Below are 16597 nucleotides of genomic sequence, written 5' to 3'. Positions count from 1 at the left end.
CCCAGTGGGTCGTCAGCACAGTGCACTAGGTGTTGCTGCTTCATGTCATAAAGCTGCTTCTTCATGATGTACTGCCCCAGGTAGAATATCACCTGACAATAGACAGCACAGGGGTCACAGGTCAACACCACAGCATAACACACAAGAGGAGAGAGAGCGTAACAGGGGTGCTGCCAGAGGTCAAGAGGAGAGAGAGCGTAACAGGGGTGCTGCCAGAGGTCAAGAGGAGAGAGAGCGTAACAGGGGTGCTGCCAGAGGTCAAGAGGAGAGAGAGCGTAACAGGGGTGCTGCCAGAGGTCAAGAGGAGAGAGAGCGTAACAGGGGTGCTGCCAGAGGTCAAGAGGAGAGAGAGCGTAACAGGGGTGCTGCCAGAGGTCAAGAGGAGAGAGAGCGTAACAGGGGTGCTGCCAGAGGTCAAGAGGAGAGAGAGCGTAACAGGGGTGCTGCCAGAGGTCAAGAGGAGAGAGAGCGTAACAGGGGTGCTGCCAGAGGTCAAGAGGAGAGAGAGCATAACAGGGGTGCTGCCAGAGGTCAAGAGGAGAGACAGCGTAACAGGGGTGCTGCCAGAGGTCAAGAGTAGAGAGAGCGTAACAGGGGTGCTGCCAGAGGTCAAGAGGAGAGAGAGCGTAACAGGGGTGCTGCCAGAGGTCAAGAGGAGAGAGCGTAACAGGGGTGCTGCCAGAGGTCAAGAGTAGAGAGAGCGTAACAGGGGTGCTGCCAGAGGTCAAGAGTAGAGAGAGCGTAACAGGGGTGCTGCCAGAGGTCAAGAGGAGAGAGAGCGTAACAGGGGTGCTGCCAGAGGTCAAGAGGAGAGAGAGCGTAACAGGGGTGCTGCCAGAGGTCAAGAGGAGAGAGAGCGTAACAGGGGTGCTGCCAGAGGTCAAGAGGAGAGAGAGCGTAACAGGGGTGCTGCCAGAGGACAAGAGTAGAGAGAGCGTAACAGGGGTGCTGCCAGAGGTCAAGAGGAGAGAGAGCGTAACAGGGGTGCTGCCAGAGGTCAAGAGGAGAGAGAGCGTAACAGGGGTGCTGCCAGAGGTCAAGAGGAGAGAGAGCGTAACAGGGGTGCTGCCAGAGGTCAAGAGGAGAGAGAGCGTAACAGGGGTGCTGCCAGAGGTCAAGAGGAGAGAGAGCGTAACAGGGGTGCTGCCAGAGGTCAAGAGGAGAGAGAGCGTAACAGGGGTGCTGCCAGAGGTCAAGAGTAGAGAGAGCGTAACAGGGGTGCTGCCAGAGGTCAAGAGGAGAGAGAGCGTAACAGGGGTGCTGCCAGAGGTCAAGAGTAGAGAGAGCGTAACAGGGGTGCTCTCGCTGCAGAAAAGAAATAACAAGTTTGACTAAACAAAGAGCTGTCCCTCATCTCTTCTCTCTCTCTCTGTTTCTCAGTGGAGAGAGAGAGGACGTGCTGCTCTCTTCTCTTCCAGATAAACTCCATCTCGGCTGCTATCTGCTGCACACTTAGACCTCTGTTACATGTTCACAGCCTCTCTCTCTCTCTCTCTCTCTCTCTCTCTCTCTCTGTCCTCATCATCCCTCTCTTTAATTACAAACTGTCTACCTGAGATATGCTGCAGCAATGCACTACCATTACTAGTCTCTACAGCTAATGCTAGAAGAAAAAAACTAGCAAACTCAGACTGTTAGCTTTCAGTGTTGCGTTTGATGATGGGGTCTGACTATGAGGAACTGGGGACATGGACAAGTAGATGTTTACGCTCATGTTTAGGAGAGGTGTTGGTGGTGTTACCTGGCGATGCTCCACTCTGGCTCGATGTGCTGGACGGTGGGGTCCTCAATGTAATCGAAGCTCAAGCTCTCCTTGACCTGGGCCCGGTCCACACTCACACTGATCTGCACCGAACCCACCCCAGTCAGGGAGGGGGCCGAGTAACACACGATCTCTGTCATGGACCGCCTGCAGGGAACACACACACACACGCACGCACGCACGCACGCACACACACACGCACACGCACACGCACACGCACACACACACACACAGTCCATGTCTGCGTTTCTTCTTTAATCATTCTTAAATAAAGGTTAAATAAAAATAAAATACAATTAGTTCTCCATCCCATTCAATTGATCCCTGCACTACCTGCTCACCCCCTGAAACTAGCCCTGTTCATTAGCCACCCCCCCCCCCCATCCTTCTCTCATCCTCTCCTCTCTCTCCACAGTCAGAATAACAGTTGAGAACACATGGCTAGTAATTAGCCCAGATCTCATTAAAGCTGCCTTGACTCCTCAACCTTACAGTATTACAATGAAACCTACTCCTTTCTCTTCTGCTGCACCGCTTTAAATAGATATCAGAAAGGAGAGGGAGGGAGGGAGGGAGAGGGAAGGAGGGAGGGAGGGAGAGGGAAGGAGGGAGGGAGAGGGAAGGAGGGAGGGAGAGAGGGGTAGGGAGGGAGGGATGGAGAGAGAGGGAGGGAGGGATGGAGAGAGAGGGAGGGAGGGATGGAGAGAGAGGAGAGGGAGGGATGGAGAGAGAGGTAGAGCAGGAAGAAAACAGGTAGCGAGAGGAAGGGTGGGAGAGAGAGAGAGAGAGAGAGAACTGAAAAAGAGCAGATCTAAGAAAGAAGTAAAGGTGACTGAAAAAGGAAGGAAAATCCCAGGCTGGGTGCACAAGGTTGTCTGGAGGTTATTATTAGAGAGGTTTGATGCAGTAGGTCATCAAACCTTATTAAGATGTACATATGTTTCTGACAGGGAGAAAAGGAGAGATGTCCCAACTTTATTAAGGGAAAATATACTTGCCAGGACTGGACTGTGATATGTGGTTGTCTCACCTAGCTATCTTAACATGAATGCACTAATTGTAAGTCGCTCTGGATAAGGAAATGTAGGGGGCTTTGACTTAGATGAAAGAGAGAGAGTTCCAACTGGGTAAGACAGCAAAAGTTAGATAATTGATATTTATCTGAGAATGTCATAATTGTTGAAAACATTACAGGAGCGATGTATTAAACTACCACAAATGAACTAGTCTGGGGGGGGGGGGTGAACTGGGTCTCTCTCTTACCCGTAGAACTCGCAGGTCTGGTTCCCAAAGAGGATGGTGACACTGCTGCCAGCGCCCAGGTTCTCCCCCATGATGGTCACCTTGGTGCCCCCCGACTCAGGCCCTCTGCTGGGGGACAGGCCCTGTACCGACGGCATCTAGAGGAGGGAGGGAGAGAGAGAGCGCGAGAGAGAGTGATGAGTGAGAAACCCATTTCTCTGTCACTGTAATGCATTCATCTGTCATACACGTCCTGTCCCATATACATTACTGTCTACTCTACAGAGAGCCACAGCAGCAAATAACAGCTTTCAACTGCCCTGTGTCAAGCCGAAACTCTGCACTATAACCCCATGTAAAGAGGAAGCAAAATAAAACCAGGAGCTTTTAAAGTCCCTCTGAGATCCCACTCATCTTGGGTTGTGTTGCTGTGTTCTGCATTGCTGAGTTGCATTCTACTGAACCTTTTAAAATGGCAGTCTGAAAATAACTAGTGTTAACAGGAGCCCGGTTCTGTCTGCCTGCCTGTCATCAGAGGACGGACGGACGGACGGACGGACGGACATACATACATACATACATACATACATACATACATACATACATACATCCACACAGTCTGCCTGCTAGGCTGGTATCTTGAGACACACTGATGAAACAGAGTACAGACTGCTCCTGAGTGCTACCGACCCACGCATTGATGGACCCACACACAGACACACACAGACAAAGACACATGCACACACACACACGCACACACACACAGACAAAGATGCAAAACACACACTCCATTTACATTGTTCTTTGTCATACTTCCTGTCTGTATAGCTTTGTGAAACAGGCGGCCACATGGGGAGTGTGTTTTGTGGTCTACAAAATTGAAGATAGCTTTTGCTATGTGTCATTTTCTTTAACGGTGCTGTGATATCAGGGAATTGCAGGTAAAGTACTGCAGTACCCACACACACAGCGCTGTGATGATGTCCCTGAGCGGCAACATGAATTATGGGTGACAAAAGCATCAGTACACACACACAAACATCACACATACACTGTTCCTCGCCCAGTGCTGTACAATTCAGGGGACAGGCTAAACAGTGCAGGTAATTACTAGCGGTTGTTAATTGTTAAGGGGTGGCTAATCGGGAGTGTGTGAATGGGAATGTTTGATTATCAGTTAGCTGCAAGCTAGCTTTAGTATGGGTGACATACAGGTGTGTAGCATAGCTGCTGTCTTCCCATTTATTCTATTAACAACACCTATTATCCATATATTAACTGCTGATTCCCTGGGCACTTCTGTGGTAATCACTAGGCTATGCAGTATTTCAACAATCAAGAAAAGGCTTCATTATTTCAATGGTAGGATTTTCATGACTTATTTTCTGTCTTTCAGGATGACAATGGTGATAGACATCAAAGAGAGATAGGAGAAATACTACTTCTTCCTCATTCTAAAATGTTTGAGTTTTAATAGTGTTCAGCCAGTAGAGTTAAACTTCATTTAGCATTTGTAATACAGTGAATCAGAAGAACTAGTGTAATACAACTCAGCTAAATTGGGGAAAAAAACACACAATAAAAACACTTAATTTACTGACTGTTAGTGTTTAGAGTCTTACCACGAAGGAGTAGAGTTGGGAAGAGCGAGTCTTGAGCGCAGGTCTGCATTCCCCGACACACAGTTGGACTGGTCCAGGCTTGCTGTCTGCTGGGGCAGCATCCATCTCACAGACTATCCTGGAAAACACAAAACAAACACTCAGTTTAGGGTATTCAAAACAACATTTATTTTATTTTACCCGGTAAGTTGGCTGAGAACACATTCTCATTTACAGCAACGACCTGGGGACTAGTTAAAGGAGAGAGAAGAAATGAGCCAATTGGAAGATGGGGATGATTATGTGGCCATGATGGCCAGATTGGGAATTTAGCCAGGACACCAGGGTTAACACACTTACTCTTACGATAAGTGCCATGGGATCTTTAGTGACCACAGAGAGTCAGGAAACCTGTTTAACGTCCCATCCGAAAGACAGCATTGGGATATACAGTGCCTTCGGAAAGTATTTAGACCCCTTGACTTTTTCCACATTTGGTTACGTTACAGCCTTATTTTAAAATTGATTAAATAATCCTCAGTAATCTACACACAATACCCCATAATGACAAAGCGAAAACAGAATTTTTGAAATGTTTGCAAATGTATTAAAAATAAAAAACATAAATACCTTATTTACATAAGTATTCAGACCCTTTGCTATGAGACTCGAAATTGAGCTCAAGTGCATCCTGTTTCCATTGATCATCCTTAAGATGTTTCTACAACTTGATTGGAGTCCAGCTGTGATAAATTCAATTGATTGGACATGATTTGGAAAGACACACACCTGTCTATATAAGGTCCCACAGTTGACAGGGCATGTCAGAGCAAAAACCAAGCCATGAGGTCGAAGGAATTGTCCGTAGACAATGTCTGAAGCATTGAAGGTCCCCTATAATTCTCAAATGGAAGAAGTTTGGAACCACCAAGACTCTTCTTAGAGCTGGCCACCCGGCCAAACTGAGCAATCGGGGGAGAAGGGCCTTGGTCAGGGTGGTGACCAAGAACCCGATGGTCACTCTGACAGAGCTCTAGAGTTTCTCTGTGGAGATGGGAGAACCTTCCAAAAGGACAACCATCTCTGCAGCACTACACCAATCAGGCCTTTATAGTAGAGTGGCCAGACGGAAGCCACTCCTCAGTAAAAGGCACATGACAGCCCACTTGGAGTTTGCCAAAAGGCACCTAAAGACTCTCAGACCATGAGAAACAAGATTCTCTGGTCTGATGAAACCAAGATTCAACTCTTTGGCCTGAATGCCAAGCGTCACGTCTGGAGGAAACCTGGCACCATCCCTACGGTGAAGCATGGTGGTGGCAGCATCATGCTGTGGGGGTGTTTTTCAGCGGCAGGGACTGGGAGACTAGTCAGGATCGAGGCAAAGATGAACGGAGCAAAATACTGAGAGATCCTTGATGAAAACCTGCTCCAGAGGGCTCAGGACCTCAGACTGGGACGAAGGTTCACCTTCCAACAGGACAACGACCCTAAGCACATAGCCAAAACAACGCAGGAGTGGCTTTGGGACAAGTCTCTGAATGTCCTTGAGTGTCCCAGCCAGAGCCCGGACTTGAACCCGATCGAACATCTCTGGAGAGACCTGAAAATAGCTGTGAAGCAACGCTCCCCATCCAACCTGACAGAGCTTGAGAGGATCTGCAGAGAAGAATGGGAGAAACTCCCCAAATACAGGTGTGCCAAGCATGTAGAGTCATACCCAAGAAGACTCTAGGCTGTAATCGCTGCCAAAGGTGCTTCAACAAAGTACTGAGTAATGGGTCTGAATACTTATGTAAATGTGATATTTCCGTTTTTATTTATTTATATAAATTAGCAAAAATGTATAAAAACCTGTTTTTGCTTTGTCATTATGGGGTATTGTGTGAAGATTGATGAGGAAAAAAACGATTTAATCAATTTTAGAATAAGTCTGTAACCTAACAAAATGTGGAAAAAGTCAAGGGGTCTGAATACTTTCCTAAGGCACTGTATATATATTATTTATTTCTTTGACCAGAGGAAAGAGTGCCTCCTACTGGCCCTCCAACACCACTTCCATCAGCATCTGGTCTCCCATCCAGGGACCTCCTACTGGCCCTCCAACACCACTTCCAGCAGCATCTGGTCTCCCATCCAGGGACCTCCTACTGGCCCTCCAACACCACTTCCATCAGCATCTGGTCTCCCATCCAGGGACCTCCTACTGGCCCTCCAACACCACTTCCATCAGCATCTGGTCTCCCATCCAGGGACCTCCTACTGGCCCTCCAACACCACTTCCATCAGCATCTGGTCTCCCATCCAGGGACCTCCTACTGGCCCTCCAACACCACTTCCAGCAGCATCTGGTCTCCCATCCAGGGACCTCCTACTGGCCCTCCAACACCACTTCCATCAGCATCTGGTCTCCCATCCAGGGACCTCCTACTGGCCCTCCAACACCACTTCCATCAGCATCTGGTCTCCCATCCAGGGACCTCCTACTGGCCCTCCAACACCACTTCCATCAGCATCTGGTCTCCCATCCAGGGACCTCCTACTGGCCCTCCAACACCACTTCCATCAGCATCTGGTCTCCCATCCCTCCTACTGGCCCTCCAACACCACTTCCATCAGCATCTGGTCTCCCATCCAGGGACCTCCTACTGGCCCTCCAACACCACTTCCATCAGCATCTGGTCTCCCATCCAGGGACCTCCTACTGGCCCTCCAACACCACTTCCATCAGCATCTGGTCTCCCATCCAGGGACCTCCTACTGGCCCTCCAACACCACTTCCATCAGCATCTGGTCTCCCATCCAGGGACCTCCTACTGGCCCTCCAACACCACTTCCATCAGCATCTGGTCTCCCATCCAGGGACCTCCTACTGGCCCTCCAACACCACTTCCATCAGCATCTGGTCTCCCATCCCTCCTACTGGCCCTCCAACACCACTTCCATCAGCATCTGGTCTCCCATCCAGGGACCTCCTACTGGCCCTCCAACACCACTTCCAGCAGCATCTGGTCTCCCATCCAGGGACCTCCTACTGGCCCTCCAACACCACTTCCATCAGCATCTGGTCTCCCATCCAGGGACCTCCTACTGGCCCTCCAACACCACTTCCATCAGCATCTGGTCTCCCATCCCTCCTACTGGCCCTCCAACACCACTTCCATCAGCATCTGGTCTGCCATCCAGGGACCTCCTACTGGCCCTCCAACACCACTTCCATCAGCATCTGGTCTCCCATCCCTCCTACTGGCCCTCCAACACCACTTCCATCAGCATCTGGTCTCCCATCCCTCCTACTGGCCCTCCAACACCACTTCCATCAGCATCTGGTCTCCCATCCAGGGACCTCCTACTGGCCCTCCAACACCACTTCCATCAGCATCTGGTCTCCCATCCAGGGACCTCCTACTGGCCCTCCAACACCACTTCCATCAGCATCTGGTCTCCCATCCAGGGACCTCCTACTGGCCCTCCAACACCACTTCCATCAGCATCTGGTCTCCCATCCAGGGACCTCCTACTGGCCCTCCAACACCACTTCCATCAGCATCTGGTCTCCCATCCAGGGACCTCCTACTGGCCCTCCAACACCACTTCCATCAGCATCTGGTCTCCCATCCAGGGACCTCCTACTGGCCCTCCAACACCACTTCCATCAGCATCTGGTCTCCCATCCAGGGACCTCCTACTGGCCCTCCAACACCACTTCCATCAGCATCTGGTCTCCCATCCAGGGACCTCCTACTGGCCCTCCAACACCACTTCCATCAGCATCTGGTCTCCCATCCAGGGACCTCCTACTGGCCCTCCAACACCACTTCCAGCAGCATCTGGTCTCCCATCCAGGGACCTCCTACTGGCCCTCCAACACCACTTCCATCAGCATCTGGTCTCCCATCCCTCCTACTGGCCCTCCAACACTACTTCCATCAGCATCTGGTCTCCCATCCAGGGACCTCCTACTGGCCCTCCAACACCACTTCCAGCAGCATCTGGTCTCCCATCCAGGGACCTCCTACTGGCCCTCCAACACCACTTCCATCAGCATCTGGTCTCCCATCCAGGGACCTCCTACTGGCCCTCCAACACCACTTCCATCAGCATCTGGTCTCCCATCCCTCCTACTGGCCCTCCAACACCACTTCCATCAGCATCTGGTCTGCCATCCAGGGACCTCCTACTGGCCCTCCAACACCACTTCCATCAGCATCTGGTCTCCCATCCCTCCTACTGGCCCTCCAACACCACTTCCATCAGCATCTGGTCTCCCATCCCTCCTACTGGCCCTCCAACACCACTTCCATCAGCATCTGGTCTCCCATCCAGGGACCTCCTACTGGCCCTCCAACACCACTTCCATCAGCATCTGGTCTCCCATCCAGGGACCTCCTACTGGCCCTCCAACACCACTTCCATCAGCATCTGGTCTCCCATCCAGGGACCTCCTACTGGCCCTCCAACACCACTTCCATCAGCATCTGGTCTCCCATCCAGGGACCTCCTACTGGCCCTCCAACACCACTTCCATCAGCATCTGGTCTCCCATCCAGGGACCTCCTACTGGCCCTCCAACACCACTTCCATCAGCATCTGGTCTCCCATCCAGGGACCTCCTACTGGCCCTCCAACACCACTTCCAGCAGCATCTGGTCTCCCATCCAGGGACCTCCTACTGGCCCTCCAACACCACTTCCATCAGCATCTGGTCTCCCATCCAGGGACCTCCTACTGGCCCTCCAACACCACTTCCATCAGCATCTGGTCTGCCATCCAGGGACCTCCTACTGGCCCTCCAACACCACTTCCATCAGCATCTGGTCTCCCATCCCTCCTACTGGCCCTCCAACACCACTTCCATCAGCATCTGGTCTCCCATCCCTCCTACTGGCCCTCCAACACCACTTCCATCAGCATCTGGTCTCCCATCCAGGGACCTCCTACTGGCCCTCCAACACCACTTCCATCAGCATCTGGTCTCCCATCCAGGGACCTCCTACTGGCTCTCCAACACCACTTCCATCAGCATCTGGTCTCCCATCCAGGGACCTCCTACTGGCCCTCCAACACCACTTCCATCAGCATCTGGTCTCCCATCCAGGGACCTCCTACTGGCCCTCCAACACCACTTCCATCAGCATCTGGTCTCCCATCCAGGGACCTCCTACTGGCCCTCCAACACCACTTCCATCAGCATCTGGTCTGCCATCCAGGGACCTCCTACTGGCCCTCCAACACCACTTCCATCAGCATCTGGTCTCCCATCCCTCCTACTGGCCCTCCAACACCACTTCCATCAGCATCTGGTCTCCCATCCCTCCTACTGGCCCTCCAACACCACTTCCATCAGCATCTGGTCTCCCATCCAGGGACCTCCTACTGGCCCTCCAACACCACTTCCATCAGCATCTGGTCTCCCATCCAGGGACCTCCTACTGGCTCTCCAACACCACTTCCATCAGCATCTGGTCTCCCATCCAGGGACCTCCTACTGGCCCTCCAACACCACTTCCATCAGCATCTGGTCTCCCATCCAGGGACCTCCTACTGGCCCTCCAACACCACTTCCATCAGCATCTGGTCTCCCATCCAGGGACCTCCTACTGGCCCTCCAACACCACTTCCATCAGCATCTGGTCTCCCATCCAGGGACCTCCTACTGGCCCTCCAACACCACTTCCAGCAGCATCTGGTCTCCCATCCAGGGACCTCCTACTGGCCCTCCAACACCACTTCCATCAGCATCTGGTCTCCCATCCAGGGACCTCCTACTGGCCCTCCAACACCACTTCCATCAGCATCTGGTCTGCCATCCAGGGACCTCCTACTGGCCCTCCAACACCACTTCCATCAGCATCTGGTCTCCCATCCAGGGACCTCCTACTAGCCCTCCAACACCACTTCCATCAGCATCTGGTCTCCCATCCAGGGACCTCCTACTGGCCCTCCAACACCACTTCCATCAGCATCTGGTCTCCCATCCAGGGACCTCCTACTGGCCCTCCAACACCACTTCCATCAGCATCTGGTCTCCCATCCAGGGACCTCCTACTGGCCCTCCAACACCACTTCCATCAGCATCTGGTCTCCCATCCAGGGACCTCCTACTGGCCCTCCAACACCACTTCCATCAGCATCTGGTCTCCCATCCAGGGACCTCCTACTGGCCCTCCAACACCACTTCCATCAGCATCTGGTCTCCCATCCAGGGACCTCCTACTGGCCCTCCAACACCACTTCCATCAGCATCTGGTCTCCCATCCAGGGACCTCCTACTGGCCCTCCAACACCACTTCCATCAGCATCTGGTCTCCCATCCAGGGACCTCCTACTGGCCCTCCAACACCACTTCCAGCAGCATCTGGTCTCCCATCCAGGGACCTCCTACTGGCCCTCCAACACCACTTCCATCAGCATCTGGTCTCCCATCCAGGGACCTCCTACTGGCCCTCCAACACCACTTCCAGCAGCATCTGGTCTCCCATCCAGGGACCTCCTACTGACCCTCCAACACCACTTCCAGCAGCATCTGGTCTCCCATCCAGGGACCTCCTACTGGCCCTCCAACACCACTTCCATCAGCATCTGGTCTCCCATCCAGGGACCTCCTACTGGCCCTCCAACACCACTTCCATCAGCATCTGGTCTCCCATCCAGGGACCTCCTACTGGCCCTCCAACACCACTTCCATCAGCATCTGGTCTCCCATCCAGGGACCTCCTACTGGCCCTCCAACACCACTTCCATCAGCATCTGGTCTCCCATCCAGGGACCTCCTACTGGCCCTCCAACACCACTTCCAGCAGCATCTGGTCTCCCATCCAGGGACCTCCTACTGGCCCTCCAACACCACTTCCATCAGCATCTGGTCTCCCATCCAGGGACCTCCTACTGGCCCTCCAACACCACTTCCATCAGCATCTGGTCTCCCATCCAGGGACCTCCTACTGGCCCTCCAACACCACTTCCATCAGCATCTGGTCTCCCATCCAGGGACCTCCTACTGGCCCTCCAACACCACTTCCAGCAGCATCTGGTCTCCCATCCAGGGACCTCCTACTGGCCCTCCAACACCACTTCCATCAGCATCTGGTCTCCCATCCAGGGACCTCCTACTGGCCCTCCAACACCACTTCCATCAGCATCTGGTCTCCCATCCAGGGACCTCCTACTGGCCCTCCAACACCACTTCCATCAGCATCTGGTCTCCCATCCAGGGACCTCCTACTGGCCCTCCAACACCACTTCCATCAGCATCTGGTCTCCCATCCCTCCTACTGGCCCTCCAACACCACTTCCATCAGCATCTGGTCTCCCATCCAGGGACCTCCTACTGGCCCTCCAACACCACTTCCATCAGCATCTGGTCTCCCATCCAGGGACCTCCTACTGGCCCTCCAACACCACTTCCATCAGCATCTGGTCTCCCATCCAGGGACCTCCTACTGGCCCTCCAACACCACTTCCATCAGCATCTGGTCTCCCATCCAGGGACCTCCTACTGGCCCTCCAACACCACTTCCATCAGCATCTGGTCTCCCATCCAGGGACCTCCTACTGGCCCTCCAACACCACTTCCATCAGCATCTGGTCTCCCATCCCTCCTACTGGCCCTCCAACACCACTTCCATCAGCATCTGGTCTCCCATCCAGGGACCTCCTACTGGCCCTCCAACACCACTTCCAGCAGCATCTGGTCTCCCATCCAGGGACCTCCTACTGGCCCTCCAACACCACTTCCATCAGCATCTGGTCTCCCATCCAGGGACCTCCTACTGGCCCTCCAACACCACTTCCATCAGCATCTGGTCTCCCATCCCTCCTACTGGCCCTCCAACACCACTTCCATCAGCATCTGGTCTGCCATCCAGGGACCTCCTACTGGCCCTCCAACACCACTTCCATCAGCATCTGGTCTCCCATCCCTCCTACTGGCCCTCCAACACCACTTCCATCAGCATCTGGTCTCCCATCCCTCCTACTGGCCCTCCAACACCACTTCCATCAGCATCTGGTCTCCCATCCAGGGACCTCCTACTGGCCCTCCAACACCACTTCCATCAGCATCTGGTCTCCCATCCAGGGACCTCCTACTGGCCCTCCAACACCACTTCCATCAGCATCTGGTCTCCCATCCAGGGACCTCCTACTGGCCCTCCAACACCACTTCCATCAGCATCTGGTCTCCCATCCAGGGACCTCCTACTGGCCCTCCAACACCACTTCCATCAGCATCTGGTCTCCCATCCAGGGACCTCCTACTGGCCCTCCAACACCACTTCCATCAGCATCTGGTCTCCCATCCAGGGACCTCCTACTGGCCCTCCAACACCACTTCCATCAGCATCTGGTCTCCCATCCAGGGACCTCCTACTGGCCCTCCAACACCACTTCCATCAGCATCTGGTCTCCCATCCAGGGACCTCCTACTGGCCCTCCAACACCACTTCCATCAGCATCTGGTCTCCCATCCAGGGACCTCCTACTGGCCCTCCAACACCACTTCCAGCAGCATCTGGTCTCCCATCCAGGGACCTCCTACTGGCCCTCCAACACCACTTCCATCAGCATCTGGTCTCCCATCCCTCCTACTGGCCCTCCAACACTACTTCCATCAGCATCTGGTCTCCCATCCAGGGACCTCCTACTGGCCCTCCAACACCACTTCCAGCAGCATCTGGTCTCCCATCCAGGGACCTCCTACTGGCCCTCCAACACCACTTCCATCAGCATCTGGTCTCCCATCCAGGGACCTCCTACTGGCCCTCCAACACCACTTCCATCAGCATCTGGTCTCCCATCCCTCCTACTGGCCCTCCAACACCACTTCCATCAGCATCTGGTCTGCCATCCAGGGACCTCCTACTGGCCCTCCAACACCACTTCCATCAGCATCTGGTCTCCCATCCCTCCTACTGGCCCTCCAACACCACTTCCATCAGCATCTGGTCTCCCATCCCTCCTACTGGCCCTCCAACACCACTTCCATCAGCATCTGGTCTCCCATCCAGGGACCTCCTACTGGCCCTCCAACACCACTTCCATCAGCATCTGGTCTCCCATCCAGGGACCTCCTACTGGCCCTCCAACACCACTTCCATCAGCATCTGGTCTCCCATCCAGGGACCTCCTACTGGCCCTCCAACACCACTTCCATCAGCATCTGGTCTCCCATCCAGGGACCTCCTACTGGCCCTCCAACACCACTTCCATCAGCATCTGGTCTCCCATCCAGGGACCTCCTACTGGCCCTCCAACACCACTTCCATCAGCATCTGGTCTCCCATCCAGGGACCTCCTACTGGCCCTCCAACACCACTTCCAGCAGCATCTGGTCTCCCATCCAGGGACCTCCTACTGGCCCTCCAACACCACTTCCATCAGCATCTGGTCTCCCATCCAGGGACCTCCTACTGGCCCTCCAACACCACTTCCATCAGCATCTGGTCTGCCATCCAGGGACCTCCTACTGGCCCTCCAACACCACTTCCATCAGCATCTGGTCTCCCATCCCTCCTACTGGCCCTCCAACACCACTTCCATCAGCATCTGGTCTCCCATCCCTCCTACTGGCCCTCCAACACCACTTCCATCAGCATCTGGTCTCCCATCCAGGGACCTCCTACTGGCCCTCCAACACCACTTCCATCAGCATCTGGTCTCCCATCCAGGGACCTCCTACTGGCTCTCCAACACCACTTCCATCAGCATCTGGTCTCCCATCCAGGGACCTCCTACTGGCCCTCCAACACCACTTCCATCAGCATCTGGTCTCCCATCCAGGGACCTCCTACTGGCCCTCCAACACCACTTCCATCAGCATCTGGTCTCCCATCCAGGGACCTCCTACTGGCCCTCCAACACCACTTCCATCAGCATCTGGTCTCCCATCCAGGGACCTCCTACTGGCCCTCCAACACCACTTCCAGCAGCATCTGGTCTCCCATCCAGGGACCTCCTACTGGCCCTCCAACACCACTTCCATCAGCATCTGGTCTCCCATCCAGGGACCTCCTACTGGCCCTCCAACACCACTTCCATCAGCATCTGGTCTGCCATCCAGGGACCTCCTACTGGCCCTCCAACACCACTTCCATCAGCATCTGGTCTCCCATCCAGGGACCTCCTACTAGCCCTCCAACACCACTTCCATCAGCATCTGGTCTCCCATCCAGGGACCTCTTACTGGCCCTCCAACACCACTTCCATCAGCATCTGGTCTCCCATCCAGGGACCTCCTACTGGCCCTCCAACACCACTTCCATCAGCATCTGGTCTCCCATCCAGGGACCTCCTACTGGCCCTCCAACACCACTTCCATCAGCATCTGGTCTCCCATCCAGGGACCTCCTACTGGCCCTCCAACACCACTTCCATCAGCATCTGGTCTCCCATCCAGGGACCTCCTACTGGCCCTCCAACACCACTTCCATCAGCATCTGGTCTCCCATCCAGGGACCTCCTACTGGCCCTCCAACACCACTTCCATCAGCATCTGGTCTCCCATCCAGGGACCTCCTACTGGCCCTCCAACACCACTTCCATCAGCATCTGGTCTCCCATCCAGGGACCTCCTACTGGCCCTCCAACACCACTTCCAGCAGCATCTGGTCTCCCATCCAGGGACCTCCTACTGGCCCTCCAACACCACTTCCATCAGCATCTGGTCTCCCATCCAGGGACCTCCTACTGGCCCTCCAACACCACTTCCAGCAGCATCTGGTCTCCCATCCAGGGACCTCCTACTGACCCTCCAACACCACTTCCAGCAGCATCTGGTCTCCCATCCAGGGACCTCCTACTGGCCCTCCAACACCACTTCCATCAGCATCTGGTCTCCCATCCAGGGACCTCCTACTGGCCCTCCAACACCACTTCCATCAGCATCTGGTCTCCCATCCAGGGACCTCCTACTGGCCCTCCAACACCACTTCCATCAGCATCTGGTCTCCCATCCAGGGACCTCCTACTGGCCCTCCAACACCACTTCCATCAGCATCTGGTCTCCCATCCAGGGACCTCCTACTGGCCCTCCAACACCACTTCCAGCAGCATCTGGTCTCCCATCCAGGGACCTCCTACTGGCCCTCCAACACCACTTCCAGCAGCATCTGGTCTCCCATCCAGGGACCTCCTACTGGCCCTCCAACACCACTTCCATCAGCATCTGGTCTCCCATCCAGGGACCTCCTACTGGCCCTCCAACACCACTTCCAGCAGCATCTGGTCTCCCATCCAGGGACCTCCTACTGGCCCTCCAACACCACTTCCATCAGCATCTGGTCTCCCATCCAGGGACCTCCTACTGGCCCTCCAACACCACTTCCATCAGCATCTGGTCTCCCATCCAGGGACCTCCTACTGGCCCTCCAACACCACTTCCATCAGCATCTGGTCTCCCATCCAGGGACCTCCTACTGGCCCTCCAACACCACTTCCATCAGCATCTGGTCTCCCATCCAGGGACCTCCTACTGGCCCTCCAACACCACTTCCATCAGCATCTGGTCTCCCATCCAGGGACCTCCTACTGGCCCTCCAACACCACTTCCATCAGCATCTGGTCTCCCATCCAGGGACCTCCTACTGGCCCTCCAACACCACTTCCATCAGCATCTGGTCTCCCATCCAGGGACCTCCTACTGGCCCTCCAACACCACTTCCATCAGCATCTGGTCTCCCATCCAGGGACCTCCTACTGGCCCTCCAACACCACTTCCAGCAGCATCTGGTCTCCCATCCAGGGACCTCCTACTGGCCCTCCAACACCACTTCCATCAGCATCTGGTCTCCCATCCAGGGACCTCCTACTGGCCCTCCAACACCACTTCCATCAGCATCTGGTCTGCCATCCAGGGACCTCCTACTGGCCCTCCAACACCACTTCCATCAGCATCTGGTCTCCCATCCAGGGACCTCCTACTGGCCCTCAACACCACTTCCAGCAGCATCTGGTCTCCCATCCAGGGACCTCCTACTGGCCCTCCAACACCACT

At 54.4% G+C, this 16597-nt stretch overlaps 1 protein-coding gene and 1 long non-coding RNA gene across 3 annotated transcripts in view; both read right to left on the bottom strand.

Moving 5' to 3' along the window:
* Positions 1–6: 6 nt before the first annotated feature.
* LOC311119170 (plexin-A2-like) overlaps positions 7–16597 on the bottom strand; it is a 47789-nt gene continuing 31198 nt past the window's right edge. The window contains exons 4-7 of the mRNA XM_084193911.1: positions 4627–4744; positions 3026–3162; positions 1742–1909; positions 7–92 (exon numbers count right to left, since the gene is read on the bottom strand). Of these exons, the coding sequence (XP_084050037.1) occupies positions 89–92; positions 1742–1909; positions 3026–3162; positions 4627–4744 (427 nt within the window). The 3' untranslated portion in view covers positions 7–88. The remainder of the gene's footprint in view (positions 93–1741; positions 1910–3025; positions 3163–4626; positions 4745–16597) is intronic.
* LOC311119169 lies at positions 8515–10479 on the bottom strand. 2 transcript variants are annotated; one of them, XR_014611917.1, is made up of 4 exons: positions 10368–10479; positions 9764–9919; positions 9328–9483; positions 8515–8879 (listed from the first exon to the last, which is right to left on the bottom strand). It is a non-coding gene; the product is annotated as an uncharacterized lncRNA (long non-coding RNA). The 2 variants fall into 2 exon arrangements; XR_014611918.1 differs by lacking the exon at positions 10368–10479 and having other exon boundaries at positions 9764–10090.

The sequence above is a fragment of the Coregonus lavaretus genome (genome assembly GCF_964263955.1).
Source record: "Coregonus lavaretus genome assembly, contig: HAP1_SCAFFOLD_2180, whole genome shotgun sequence".
Classification (NCBI taxonomy): Eukaryota; Metazoa; Chordata; class Actinopteri; order Salmoniformes; family Salmonidae; genus Coregonus; species Coregonus lavaretus.
Note: the sequence above shows the minus strand (reverse complement) of the source record. Positions and strands in the feature narration are given on the sequence as shown.